At 53.8% G+C, this 13,087-nt stretch overlaps 1 protein-coding gene across 1 annotated transcript; it reads left to right on the top strand.

Moving 5' to 3' along the window:
• The first annotated feature begins 714 nt into the window (after positions 1-714).
• LOC102107862 (keratin, type II cytoskeletal cochleal) lies at positions 715-11,256 on the top strand. Its single transcript, XM_005532007.3, has 9 exons — positions 715-1,436; positions 2,110-2,318; positions 4,867-4,927; positions 5,545-5,640; positions 6,324-6,488; positions 6,940-7,065; positions 8,437-8,657; positions 9,164-9,198; positions 10,071-11,256. The coding sequence occupies exons 1-9, from the start codon at positions 1,050-1,052 to the stop codon at positions 10,256-10,258; spliced, it is 1,488 nt and encodes a 495-aa protein (XP_005532064.1). The 5' UTR covers positions 715-1,049; the 3' UTR covers positions 10,259-11,256.
• The last annotated feature ends 1,831 nt before the right edge of the window (positions 11,257-13,087 follow it).

Raw genomic sequence — 13,087 nt, forward strand, 5'->3', positions numbered from 1 at the left:
GACCTCTGAGTCCAAACTGTGATGGTGGGAGCCAAGCCAGGTGCAGGGCTGGCAGCAGTCCTGCAGGAATCCTGCCCCATCTCTCCCTTCCTGGATTGAATTCCCCCTTTTCCCTCTTTAAAAACAGAATTCCCCTGCAGCAGCCAGGCTTCTCCTCTCCGCCCCACAGCAGGACAGGTGGATTTTGAGCAGGCTGAGTTTGCAGCCAGCCTTATCTCTCTGTCCTGGGGACAGAAAAGCTGAAGGGTGACACTTTCAGGCCAGACTTTGAAATCTCCTGGGGAATTTACAACCTGACAGTGAAGGGCTGAGGCTCCCTGGGACTATTTGGAAATGGTGAAAACCCTGAAACCCAGTTTTTTCTTCATAGAACCCCAAAATTCAAGCTGGGACCCAGAATGCTGAGCCAGGATTTTAATCCTCTTGGCTCCTTTTGAGTGTGGACTAAACATAGGGTGGCATGCAACCCTCCTAACCCACCTCGGTTTTTAGGATTGATTTGAGGGATTAGCAAGAGGGGGATGAGCAAACATATCCCCCTGGGCAGGCAGACTCTGGGTGCTGCTGGCAGGGCCCGGGCTGTGCCCTGGTTTATATTAAACAGGCAGGACCTGGCGCCGGGGCCCCTTTATCAGCTTTGGGCCGTGCCCAAGGGAGAACCCGCCTGCAGCACTTCCAAATCCATGTGTATTCCCCGTGTTCCCCCCTGCTCATTGCAACACCCGTCTGGGCACGGGGAATCCGCAGGAAACGGGGATCAGAGCTCGGCGTTCACCCCGCAGGTGGCAGAGGAGCAGAGCGGGGACACGGCCAGGTGTGTCCTGTCCCTTCCCTGCGGCCCTTCCCTTCTCCCGCCGGAGGGTGGGAATGCAGCCAGGCACACCCAGCTCCGAGCAGTAAAATGATCCCTGCTGTGCCCTTGGGCCAAGCCCAGCTTTTCTAACGGATAAAAGGGGAGGCAGCGGGAGAGCTCTCACTCCCCTGGGCTCCAGCGCAGACCTCCCTGAGCTTTGCAAGAGCGAACCGCCCGGACCGACCCTTGGAGCACCATGTCCCGTTCTGTGACCTTCAGCTCCCGCTCGGCCGCCGGGCCAGCCCTGAGCCAGGTGCGGGTCAGCTCCGTGTCCTCCACCCGCAGCTCCGGGCTCGGCCGCGCCGGCGGCTTCGGCAGCGCCAGCCTCTACAACCTGGGCTCGGCCAGCAAGAGGATCAGCCTGGGAGGGGGCAGCTCCTTCAGCGTCCGCTCGGGATACGGCTATGGAGGAGCGGGCTTTGGGGGCAGCCTCAGCCCCGGCGGCATCCAGGAGGTCACCGTCAACCAGAGCCTCCTGACGCCCCTCAACCTGGAGATCGACCCCAGCATCCAGAGGGTCCGCAAGGAAGAGAAAGAGCAGATCAAGACCCTGAACAACAAATTCGCGTCTTTCATTGACAAGGTGAGAACTCGGGCTAGCTCAGAGCTCTGGGGGTGCTGAACAGTAGCTGGGAGGGATGTGGTGGGATTTGCCCACTGCAATCAAATAATTCTTATTATCCGATGTATTAAAGCCCTGCTGGCATTGCCCACAGAGCAGGTATTTGCCTTGCCGGGGCTGCCTTTGCAGCCCTGATTTACCTGGGATTGCCCAAATAGGTGCAAAGCCGGCACCCCCACCTTAACACCAAATCTGGGGAGGGAGAGGCTTCTGGAGGGAGTTGTCCCAGGAAAGCAGATGGAACCAGAGCCTGCTCCGGGTGTTTATGCTGCCCTGCCCAGTTTGGCTCTCTTGCACTAATTGACCTTGGGTAAATCCCGCTCTGGCATCCCCAAAATGTGAGGAATCCAGCCCTGGAGTTGGAGCAGTTGGAGGGTTTGAAGTTTAGGACCTGTTTCTGTCAAGTGTCAGCCCAGCAGAATCTGCTTGTCTTTAATTCATCCAAAGCCTCCAAGTCACAAACCAGGTCCCAGAGCAGCCACCCTCTTTAGCATGGTTTCCATGACCCTGCTCTGGTCCTACCCATGAACACCTAAATTCCTGGTGACCACCTGCAGCCCAGTTTTTCCATTCCCAGCAGTGGAAGCTCCCCCTCTCTCCCACCACCCCAAATTACCCCTGCGCTCTCTCCCAGGTGCGGTTCCTGGAGCAGCAGAACAAAATGTTGGAGACCAAGTGGAGCCTCCTCCAGGAGCAGAAGACAACACGAAGCAACATCGCTCCCATGTTTGAGTCCTACATTAGCAACCTGCGGCGGCAGCTGGACGGGCTCCTGGCGGACAAAGGGCGCCTCGAGGGAGAGCTCAAGAACATGCAGGACCTTGTGGAGGACTTCAAGACCAAGTGAAGTATCAGTGTCCTCCTAATGGGGTGGTGGAGCTGCCAGCTGGGTCAGTGGCTGGGCACAGATGTCCCTGGCTCCCCTGCCAGGGAGGGAGATGTTTTCTGGCCAGGAATGAGGTGTTTAGTCCAGGGAAGCTGCCTGGATTCTTGTTGTTTGTTATTTCTGTCATCTTGTTCCTGCATGGGCCAGTGCCTCCATCCTCTTGGCTTTGCTTTGGGGCCTCCTCAGGGTTGGAAGTGGCATTTTGGGGCTTACTCAGGGTGGAAGGTGACATTCTGGGGCCTCCCTGAGGTTTGAGTGGTGCTTTGGGGCCTCCTCAGGGTCAGAAGTGGCTCTTTGGGGTTGCCAGAGCCCCAAGAGTTCCGCAGGAGCTCCTGGCTCATTCTCTGGGTGGGGAATGGAGCAGCTGCCCTGCAATTCTTCAGTGACTTTTCAGTGTCACCTGGGAGGGGCCTCAGAAGAAAGGTGGCCTTTGTTCCAGCCCAGCCTGGCCCAGCCCGGCTGGGAAATGCCTCTGAGAAGGGAAGGGAAGAATAGGACGGAGCTGGCAAACTGGATCAGGCAGGAACTGCAAACAAACAGATCTGATAATCCCCAGGGTGTGTTTAGCGAGAGTCAATACCCAGAGATTCCCAAAGAGCTGCTTGAGAATGATGCTTCCCTCAGCCCTGCCTGGTTATTTTGTCTCCGTTATTTCATCCACAGTTGGCCTTGGAATCTCTGCAAGGAGCTGGTTTGCAGCCAGAGGGATTAAAACCCGAAGTTTAGTTACATTTCCCATGGATCCAGTTCATGGACTCATGGATTTATTCCTTTAGGCTACAGATCCGTGGAAAGCCAAACCCTCTATGTGCCAACAAAAGGGAAGCAGGAATTAGGAGCTGAGAGAGTGAGGATGCAGTAACTAGAATGCAGAACCTGCTGTTCCCCATTTATATGGAGAAAATCTCATTTATAGATGGAAAACCTAAACCATGATGTTCTCTGGGGGTGCCTGTGGCCTCTTTTCCATAGGTCTGGTTTCCACAGAAATTCCCAGGGGATTTTAGGGGAGGAAAGCCTCCATAGATGAGACCCAGCCTCTCACCCAGGAATTGCAGTGTGAGAGGGTGTGGAGCCAGCTGGGATCATGCTGCCCACGGGGCTCAGTTCCAAGGGGTGAGAGTGTCCTGGAATTCCAGAAGGGTGTTGGGACAATATTGGACAATTTAGGAAGAAATTCCTCCCTGTGAGTGTGGGAAAACCTTGGAATAGCTTTCCCAGGGAAGCTGCAGCTGTCCTATCCTTGGAAGTGCCCAAGGCCAGGTTGGATGGGGCTTGGAGCAACCTGGAATAGCAGAGGGTGTCCCTGCCCATGGCAGGGGGGTGCAAATGGGATGGGCTTTATGGTCCCTGCAAACCCAAATCATTCCAAGATTCTATGTTTTACCAGTTCATTGACCAGCTTGATGATCCATTCCAGAAGAACTCAGTGTTTTTACCTCTCTCTGCTGATCCGTTGTGTGCGGAGGTGGCACCTTTGTGTCATTTCCTGGGATTTATTCCTCTGGAATAGCACTGGCAGCTCACTGACCTCCAAAGGGGCAATGTCCATTGATCCCAGAGTGGATGGGCACAATTCCAGGTGGGAGCAGGAGGGAGGGGCAGGGAGGCTGGGAAGGTGAATCATCTGCTTTGGAAGGCAAATTCCAGCTCCGGCCATACAGGGCCCATGTAAATAAAGAGCCTTAACCTGGCAACTGCAATTCCCAATCAGCCAAAGTGCTTTCTGCTCTGTTCCTTGGATGGCTTTCAGGATTCCCAGATCCCCAGAGCAGGTTGGGGCTGGATGTTTGGGCAGGTTGGGAGTGCACAGAAAGGTCCAGGTGAGCTCCAAGGTCCAGGTTTGCAAATCAATGGTGGTTCTGTAAAAATGCATGGAGAGGGATTTTTGTCTGCTGGAGAACTTTAGGTGAACCCCTGGGGATTTTCAGGTGAGCCCCTCATCTGAGGGTGAATACCTAAATAAGAGGAGTCACCAAGATTGGAATTTGGTGAGGCTTTGGAGGAGAATGAGGGTAATTAACTACCTTTGGCTCCTCCCAGAACAGTTCCATGTGTTCAACACCTGCAAAATGTTCCCAACAGTCTGGAATACGGAAGTGCAGAGTGGAAGCAGCTCTGCCAGGTCCCATCAGCCTAGAGGAGTTTGTGGAATCTGTTTGTATCTCTGTCTGATCTGTTTTGCTGTGCTTTATATTTGCTCCCTGAAGGGTTGGTGACAAAGTGGGGGCACAGCTTGAGCCCTCCCCAAAGGAGAAGCAGGAGCAGGAATCTTCTGAAGCACAGAGAATTTAAGGGTTATGGGAAAGCAGGGAGGGGATGCTTTCCAGGTGATGGTTGTGGTGTGGAGCAGCTCATCCAGAGCAGATCTGTGGCACCGCACTTGGGGAATTGCTGAGGTGGCTCCCAAGAAATGGAGGGATAGAGAACTGGGATAACCTTTCACTGGGATGTTTTTCCTTTTATCCAGGCTCTAACTTCACAGAAATCCCTTTTTTTTGGCAGATATGAAGACGAGATCAACAAGCGCACAGCGGCTGAAAATGAGTTTGTGGTGCTTAAGAAGGTGAGTCCTCAAATAGGTTGGTGGGAAGGGACCTTAAAGTCCATCCCATTCCCATCCCTGCATGGGCCCCCTTCTGTGGGTCCAGGGTGCTCCAAGCCCCATCCAGCTTAGGACACTTCCAGGCATGGGGCAGCCACGGCTCTTCCCTGGGATGGATCATCAATGTTTGCAGCCCTTTCCCCACATTTGCTCCAACTCACAGTTTACTCTTTGCCCTACTCACAGTTTCCTCGAGCTCTGTTGAAGCTCTGAGGGGTAGAATTCCATCCCATACCTGCCAAAGGCAGTTCAGGGGAGGCCCTGAGGTCCCCACGCAGGGACGGTTCCCATGCAGGGAAAAGGTGTTGGGTCCCAGGGGTATCAGAGATGATGCCAGTTCTTCCTTTGGGATCTTTCCTGAGGTCTCCTTGTCCAACCTGACACTGAACTTGCGAACAGGGATCCAGGGGATCCCCAGGATCCCCAGGATCTGCACTCCAGCAGCATTCAGTGCCCTGTGGTGCCACTGGGACACCTGGAGCTGGTTTGGGGAACTCTCCTTTGGAAGCCACCAGGGGCTGGGTGGGCTCAGACATCAAAGCTCCACAATCTCAGTGGGTTATTCCTCATTTTTCCAGGATGTGGATGCTGCCTACATGAACAAAGTGGAGCTGGAGGCCAAGGTGGATGCTCTGACAGATGAGATCAACTTCCTGAGGGCTTTCCATGAGGCGGTGAGGACCCTTCTGCTTCTTCAGAGGGGGAGAACAGGGAATGCTGGCTGGGAAAATGAATGTGGGGAAGGTGATGGATTCATGGAGTCTTTCCTTCCATAAGCAAAACTATGCCTGCATATGAAGTGATTCCTTTGAATTCCCATGGATTGTCACACGGATTTCTCCCTGTCTGGAATATGGAATGGATGGATTTCAGACATAACAGGACTGACATTGTATTTTCTGTGTGTATGAAAACAAGGAAAATGAGTTGTTTGTAGGGATTTAGTGCTGGGGAGGTGGTGCTGTGTGACAGGAATGAAGGAAAGCTGCTTAATCCAGGCTCCTTCCTCCTCCTCACTGTTTGCAAGATCGGGTATTGCCTGAGCTGGACACACATCCTTGGGAGAGGTGCTGGAATTTGGCCCCTCCAGGTTCTGCAGCCAACTGGGTTATTGTCTAAGGAGTGGGATAACAGTGGGATAAGCAGCTCTGCTGCCAAAGTAGGGATAAACAGCTCCAGCTCTGCTGTTGGTTGTTGCTCTGAGCTTTGCAAGGTTGGTTCCCTCCTAATTAATGATTATTTTGATGGAATTCTTACCTGCTTCCCTTTCCCTTCTCTCCTTGGATTCTCTCTTTAATTGGCTTCTGAAGGAAGGGCACTGAAACCTCGCTGATTAATGGGCTTGGTTTTCCTGCAGGAGCTTAACGAGCTGCAGGCCCAGATCTCTGACACCTCGGTGGTGCTGTCCATGGACAACAGCCGGAACCTGGACCTGGACAGCATCATCGCTGAGGTGAAGGCCCAGTATGAGGAGATCGCCAACCGGAGCCGCGCCGAGGCCGAGTCCTGGTACCAGAGCAAGGTAAGCTTTGGGAGGGGAGAAGGATCCAGGGAGACCTTGGAGCCCCTTCCAGTACCTGGAGAGGGCCTGAAGTGATGAGACACAGGGATAGGCTTCCCACTGCAAAAGGGCGAGAATAGATGGGATATTGGGAAGGAATTCATCCCTGTGGGGGTGGGGAAAGCCTGGAATGGATTTCCCAGAGCAGCTGTGGCTGCCCCATCCCTGGAAGTGTCCAAGACCAGGCTGGACGGGGCTTGGAGCAGCCTGAGATAGTGGAAGTTGTCCCGGCAGGTGTGACAGTGAATGGGCTTTAATGTTCTTTCCAAGCCAAACCATTCCATGATTCCATGATCTCCAACTCTGTCAACACCTGTATCCCCTGTACCATGGGGGGAGGCAGGGGTGCCCTATCCCACTCATTCCCTGCCATCCTCATCCCATCACTTTGTGTCCCACTGCTCTGTCCCAGTATGAGGCGCTGCAGGTGACAGCTGGGAAACACGGGGACGACCTGAGGAACACCAAGAATGAGATCACGGAGATCAACAGGGTCATCCAGAGGATCCAGGGGGAGATTGAGAATGCCAAGGCCCAGGTGAGGAGCTGCCCTTCTCCTGTCCTTCTCCAGCCTCAGAGCTGGGATCTGGTACTGATCCGTCTGGGGACCAGGGACACCATCCGAGGAAGTAGCTGGAGCTGTGTCTGGAGAGGGGCAGGTTGGATATTGGGAAAAACTTCTACCCTCAGAGGGTGTCGGGCACTGAACAGGAGCTCCCCAGGGAATAGTCACAGCCGCAAGGCTGCTGGAGCTCCAGGAACCTTTGGGCAATGCTCTCAGGTGTTGTATTTCAGGGTTAGTTGGATTTTTAGGGTTGTCATGGGCCGAGCCATGATGGTCTTTGTGGGTCCCTTCCAACTCCAGACATTCTGTGATGTTAGGGATGTTTCAGGGGCCTGGATGTCACACAACACCTTGAACTTGGTGATTTCAGAGATCTTTTCCAACCTTCACAATTCTGTGGTCTGTAAGAACCATTCCAGGGTGGCTGCACTGCTCACCCTGTAGGATTTCAGTTCTGTTGGGGGAGGGGGAGTGTTAGGAGCAGGGTGATCCTACCAGGACAGTTGATTTGGGAGAGGACAAGTCGAAATCGTCCCTGGAACACAGAGGGCCCCCCATGCTGTCCTCTTACCCCCCAGTTCCTGAGATCATTGTCCACTCCCTTTCCCAGTAGGTAACACCATATTTGGGCACACACACAGAGATTTGGGGAGCTCTGTTTGCTTTCACTGGGGTTTTATCACTTTATCAGGGCCATGGCTTAGGCCTGGCCTGGAGCTCCCAATGCTTCAGATAAACCTGGTGATTCATCCCGGATTATTTGGTTTCAGGGCAGGGAGGCCCTGGCACCAGCCAAGAATGCCGTGGTAGGGCTCCCTTGGACAATGGATGGGAGCACAAAGCCTCTTGGGAGCCCTCCCTGCCAAACACGAGGGTTTGGGAGCTGTGGGGGCACAGCTGGGGGTTCCCTGGGGCGCCACAGGGCTGGTCTTGGGGTGGATCTGGGTGTTTGGTAGCTCCAGGTGTGCTCCAGTCCACACCCACCCACATCTCAGCCAGAGACTGGCCAGCTCTGAAAAAATCTCTGGGGAAATTGGCAGAGAAAACCTGAGCTTTCCTGAACCCCAAGGTATCTGTGGGATGTGGGGCACTGGGAAGCTGAGGTTCACTTGAAAAAACTGTAGCCAGTGGAGAGGAACTTGGATCCTTCTTGGATCACCTTGGAAAGTGATGAGTTTCCATCTCCATCCAATGTCCAAAAAACAAGGTAGGAATGAAGTCCCAGGGATCCAGCTGAGCTCCAGATCCATGAAAGGGCACTGGGCAGCAGATCCAGAGGTTTTGGGCTCAGGATCCTCCTCCAGGGATCAGGAGTCCTCTGATGTGGCCGCTCTGTCCCCACAGCGAGCAAAGCTGGAGGCGGCCGTGGCTGAGGCTGAAGAACGTGGGGAATTGGCCCTCAAGGATGCCAGGGCCAAGCTGGAGGAGCTGGAGGCTGCTCTGCAGAAAGCCAAGGCTGACATGGCTCGGCAGCTCCGGGAATACCAGGAGCTCATGAACGTCAAGCTGGCCCTGGACATTGAGATTGCGACCTACAGGAAGCTGCTGGAGGGCGAGGAGAGCAGGTGAGGACACGTGGTGGGATTGGTGAGCAAAGATTCCTTATGTTTCCTCTGGGAAGGATCCAGCCCTTTGCTCCATTTGCCTGGGGACACCTTGAGAACTCGGTGCCCATTTCCACAAGGAAATTCAGACAAGGAAACCTTTGGAAAACTGAGTTCTGGTCCTGGAAATGCTTTGGCTGAAGAGCCAAGCTAGCAGATTCTGGGGAAAAAAACTCAGGGAAAATAAGCGAAGAAGGAAAAAACTGGTTTCCATCATGTTTGATGCTGTGACAGAACATTTCCAAGTGGAAATCCCCGTGGAATTAGGACAGAACCTCTGTGCTCTGTTCTCCCCCACCATGGCAATAACAGAGCTGTTAAATGCAGGGCTGGAATGAAGCCCTGGAGGGTCCAGGGATCTTCCTACAGCTGGAGTAGTAACTACCTGCCTCTGTCCTCCTCCTCGACCCCCAAGACCAAGGAAAGCTGAGTCTAATCCCTCCCCTTCCCTTTGTCTTTTCTGACAGGTTGGCTGGGGATGGAGTTGGCAACGTCAACATCTGTGAGTGGATTTTGTTGTTTGTAGTGGTTCCGCCTCGTTCTAAAACCATGGAAAAGGGGGCTCAGAGTGTCCCAGTTCACCCAGTTCAGCCCCACCCTGAGGCTGGGGGTGGTGCTGGAGCTCCATCCTGAGCTCAGCTCCACTCATCCAGATGAAACTGGACTTGGGGCAGCATTTATCTTCCTTTCCTCCCATTTTTGTATGGATAGAAAAGCACTAATGGGAAATGTATTCCCTGGGTTGGGAATTAGTGTACAGGTGATGGCAGAGGGTGTTTTTCCAGCTTGGGAAGTGTTGGATCCTCACCTGGCCTGGACCTTGGGCAGGAGCTGCTCTCTCAGGGATGCTCCAAACCAGTGGCTCTGATTTTCAGCCACTTAATTCCTGCTGGGAATTGGGAAACCACATTCCCACAGCTTTGGGGCACCAGGAGATGAGCTGAGTGTGTTTGTGAAATGGGATGCTCCATGGATTTTCTAGGGGTTCTCCATGAGTTCTCGAACCTCAGGGGATCTTGAGCCAGGTTGGGTGATGGAGTGACAAGACAAGAAGGAAGGACTTTAAACTGAAAAAGGGGAGGTTTAGATGGCATATTGGGAAGAAATTCTTCCCCTGTGAGGATGGGGAAGCCCTGGAATGGATTTCCAAGAAGATGCCCGATCCCTGGAATTGCCCAAGGCTAGGTTGGATGTGGCTTGGAGCAGCCTGGGATAGTGGGAGGTGTCCCTGCCCATGGCAGGGGTGTTAGTGGGTGGGCATTAGTGTTCTCCCACCCAAATGATTCCATGATCCCATGGGAGACTTTCCTGATGGTGCCCAGCTGGGTGCAGGTTCCAGGTGCTCAAATTCACTTTGCTCCTCTCCTGTCCCAGCCGTGGTCAGCTCCACCGGCGGGAGCGGATATTCCACCTCCAGCGGATTCCTGGGAGGAGGGATCGGAGGAGGCCTCAGCCTGGGATCGGGAATGGGCAGCGGAGCACTCGGGTTCTCCTCTGGAGGCTCCTCCAAGTCCTACACCATCACCACCACCTCGTCCAGCCGGAGAAGCGTCAGGAAGTAACTCCAAGGATGGAGCTTGGCATTCCCAGCACCTGAGAGGAGAAAACCATGGAAAGAAAAGTCTTGGTGCCTTTTGCAGGATGAATTGGCTGTAAAACTCCTGCAGTGCTGAGGCCCTACCCCTGCCCTGCCTGGGCTTGATCTTGCACTCTTGGATTTGAACCATTTCTCTGGGAGCAGGATCAAGCCTGTGGGGTGAAATTTATCCCAGGATGCAGGTGGGGGTATCACTGCTGTTACCCTTGTGCTTGGTACCTCCAGCTCTGGACTGGATTTCACCCTTGGAAAGGTAAATCCCATGTTTCTGCTGTCCTTCTGCAAAAGACCAGAAGATTCTCTCCCTCTTAACAGGATTTGGAAGGCTCTAATCCCTCAGGCTCCTCGGCCCCTGCCAAGGGCTCACCCTGGGTTGAGTTTTTTAAATATACTAGGAAGAAAACAGGTTTGGGTCTCCTCTTATTTTCTTTTTGAAATGGGCTCAGGGTTGGGATTTAACATTCTCCTGTGACTGAAGCTATTTCTGACCTAAGGCAACTCTGGCAGATTGATTTTCAGGCTCCGTGTGGCAAAAAGCTTCTCAAGAACCTCCCACAGCCTTCCCCTCTCTTTAAGTGAAGCCCAAAGCTTGAGGGATCTAAAACTGCTTTAAATGCCATGTGTGCCACTGAATTGGGAGATAAATTCTCTATTTTTGGGTGTCTATCTCTGTTTACCACTCCCTATTTAAGGGTATTTAGTGATACTTGAAGTCTCCTGCAGCAAGGGTCCAGTTGATGCCCCATTCCAAAAACTCCTTGTTCCTGCCATAATGGGTCTTCAACATGCCAGGGAAATTGTTGTTACTGCAGTAGGAAGAGTTTTTAGGGAACTAGCTCCAAGGACCTGCTCCCAGTTTTTGTGTTGATGCTCAGCCCTGTCCAGGCATTGTGGTTTGGGTTGGATTTTGATGCTTTTTATGTTTCTCATGAGTCCTTTAATAAAGTTTCCCTTTTAGCTGCATGTCCAGTCTCAGCCAAGTTCTTTCTGCTGCCCTAGGTGCTCAGGAGCTCTGGAAAATATCCAGGAATCACCTTTCTGCCATGTCCGCAGCCTGTGCCAGCTCTGTCACCTGGGGCAGGGCCATGGGCTGGGGAAGGGTTTGGGGTTTGCTGCCTGCACAGCTGGATTTTGTCTGCCTGGAGTTTGGGCAGAAGGATGGGGGGAGTTTGTTCAGAGTCATGGTTTGAGCTCAGGACTGAAACAGAATCTGGTTTTCATGGGAGGGAGGAGTGGGATTTTAGCCCTTGTTCCTGGATTCCCTGGAAAAAAACCCAGCAAAAATCCTGGAAAATAGCCTTATGTGTCCCAGTGCAATGTGAAACGTGGGGAGGTTTGCTTCCAGCTTTGCCATGATCCACCTTCCCTGTCCCAGCCCCGGCTCCCTCGTGGGAATGTTTGAGCCTCCTTAGAGCTGGAAGATGGGGTCTGGGTCACCTGGAGCAAGAACACAATTCCTTCTGCTTGTGGGGCTCCGGAGGGAGCTAGGCCCATCCCAGGGTGAGTTGTCTCTCACAGCCCTGGGGAGACAAACCCTGGCTGGAGCTCCAGCTCTGTGGAGCTGGGGCCAGAGGCTTTGGGGTCACTTGAGGATGCCAATTCCTCTGGGATGGGAAGTGAATCCTTGGCAGATTCTTAACTGCCTCTTACCCAGCGCCTTCACAGTCCAACAGCTGGAGCTGTTCTGAGCCAGTCTGGGGAGACGGTGCCACCATTTGTCATCCTTTGGGTGGCTTTGGGATACTTGGGCAGGAATTATGTGGTTTCCGGGTACTTGCAGAGGAATTGTGAATCTCACTCTGCATTACCAGGGATTTCCAAGTGCTCCATTGCTGCTCCTTGAATTTTTGGGTTCCAGGACCTGGGAAGGACAGTTAGTCTGAGTGGCTGCAGGTGACAGCCCTGAAGGACGGGGCCATCCCGAGGGACCTGGACGAGCTGGAGCAGCGTCCTGTGGGAATCTCCTGAGGTTTAACAAAGCCAAGGGCAGGTGCTGCCCCTGGGTCAGGGCAAGCCCAGGGATGGATCCAGGGGGATGAGCAGATGGAGCAGCCCTGGGAGAAGGAGCTGGGGGTGCCAAGGGGGTGAGAGCTGGACCTGACCCAGCCCAGAGACCCCCGAGCTGGGCTGAGCCCCCAGCGGGGACAGAGGGGAGGGGGGTTCTGCCCCTCTGCCCTGCTCAGGTGAGACCCCACCTGCAGAGCTTCTCCAGCCCTGGGGACCCACACAGGGAGGACCTGGAGCTGCTGGAGCCAGTCCACGGAGGCCACGGAGCTGCTCCCAGGGCAGGAGCCCCTCTGGAACCAGGCTGGGACAGCTGGGGGTGTTCACCTCACTCCAGGGAGACCTTGGAGCCCCTTCCAGGGGGAGAGGGACTTGGGACAAGGGATAGAGGGACAGGCCACAGAGAATGGCTTCCCAGTGCCAGAGAGCAGGGTTAGATAGGATATTGGGAACCCTGCTCCAAGGCTGACTTATGGAATTGTTAAAGTTTAAGATCATAATGTCTTGATTGAGAATTTCATCTGATGTTTCAAAAAAATGAAATGGCCTACAAGCAGCAGGGCCTGGGCTCAGCTCCCCTGGGCAGGGGGGAGAGGGGTGGGAGAAAGGAAAATTTCCGTCCTGGGAAGACTCCCATCTGGGAAGCCTCATTGGCTTGATGAGGTTATAAAGGGCAGCACCACAGGGAGAGAACCTTTTCCAGCCTCTTGCTGGAGATGGTGGGATTTGTGCTCTTCTTGTCTTCCTGGGAAAAGGCGAATGGGATGGCACGGCATATCACGGGATGGGA

This window comes from Pseudopodoces humilis, chromosome 32 (assembly GCF_049639895.1).
Source record: "Pseudopodoces humilis isolate 2021_Gansu_Grassland_sample_001 chromosome 32, ASM4963989v1, whole genome shotgun sequence".
Lineage (NCBI taxonomy): Eukaryota > Metazoa > Chordata > Aves > Passeriformes > Paridae > Pseudopodoces > Pseudopodoces humilis.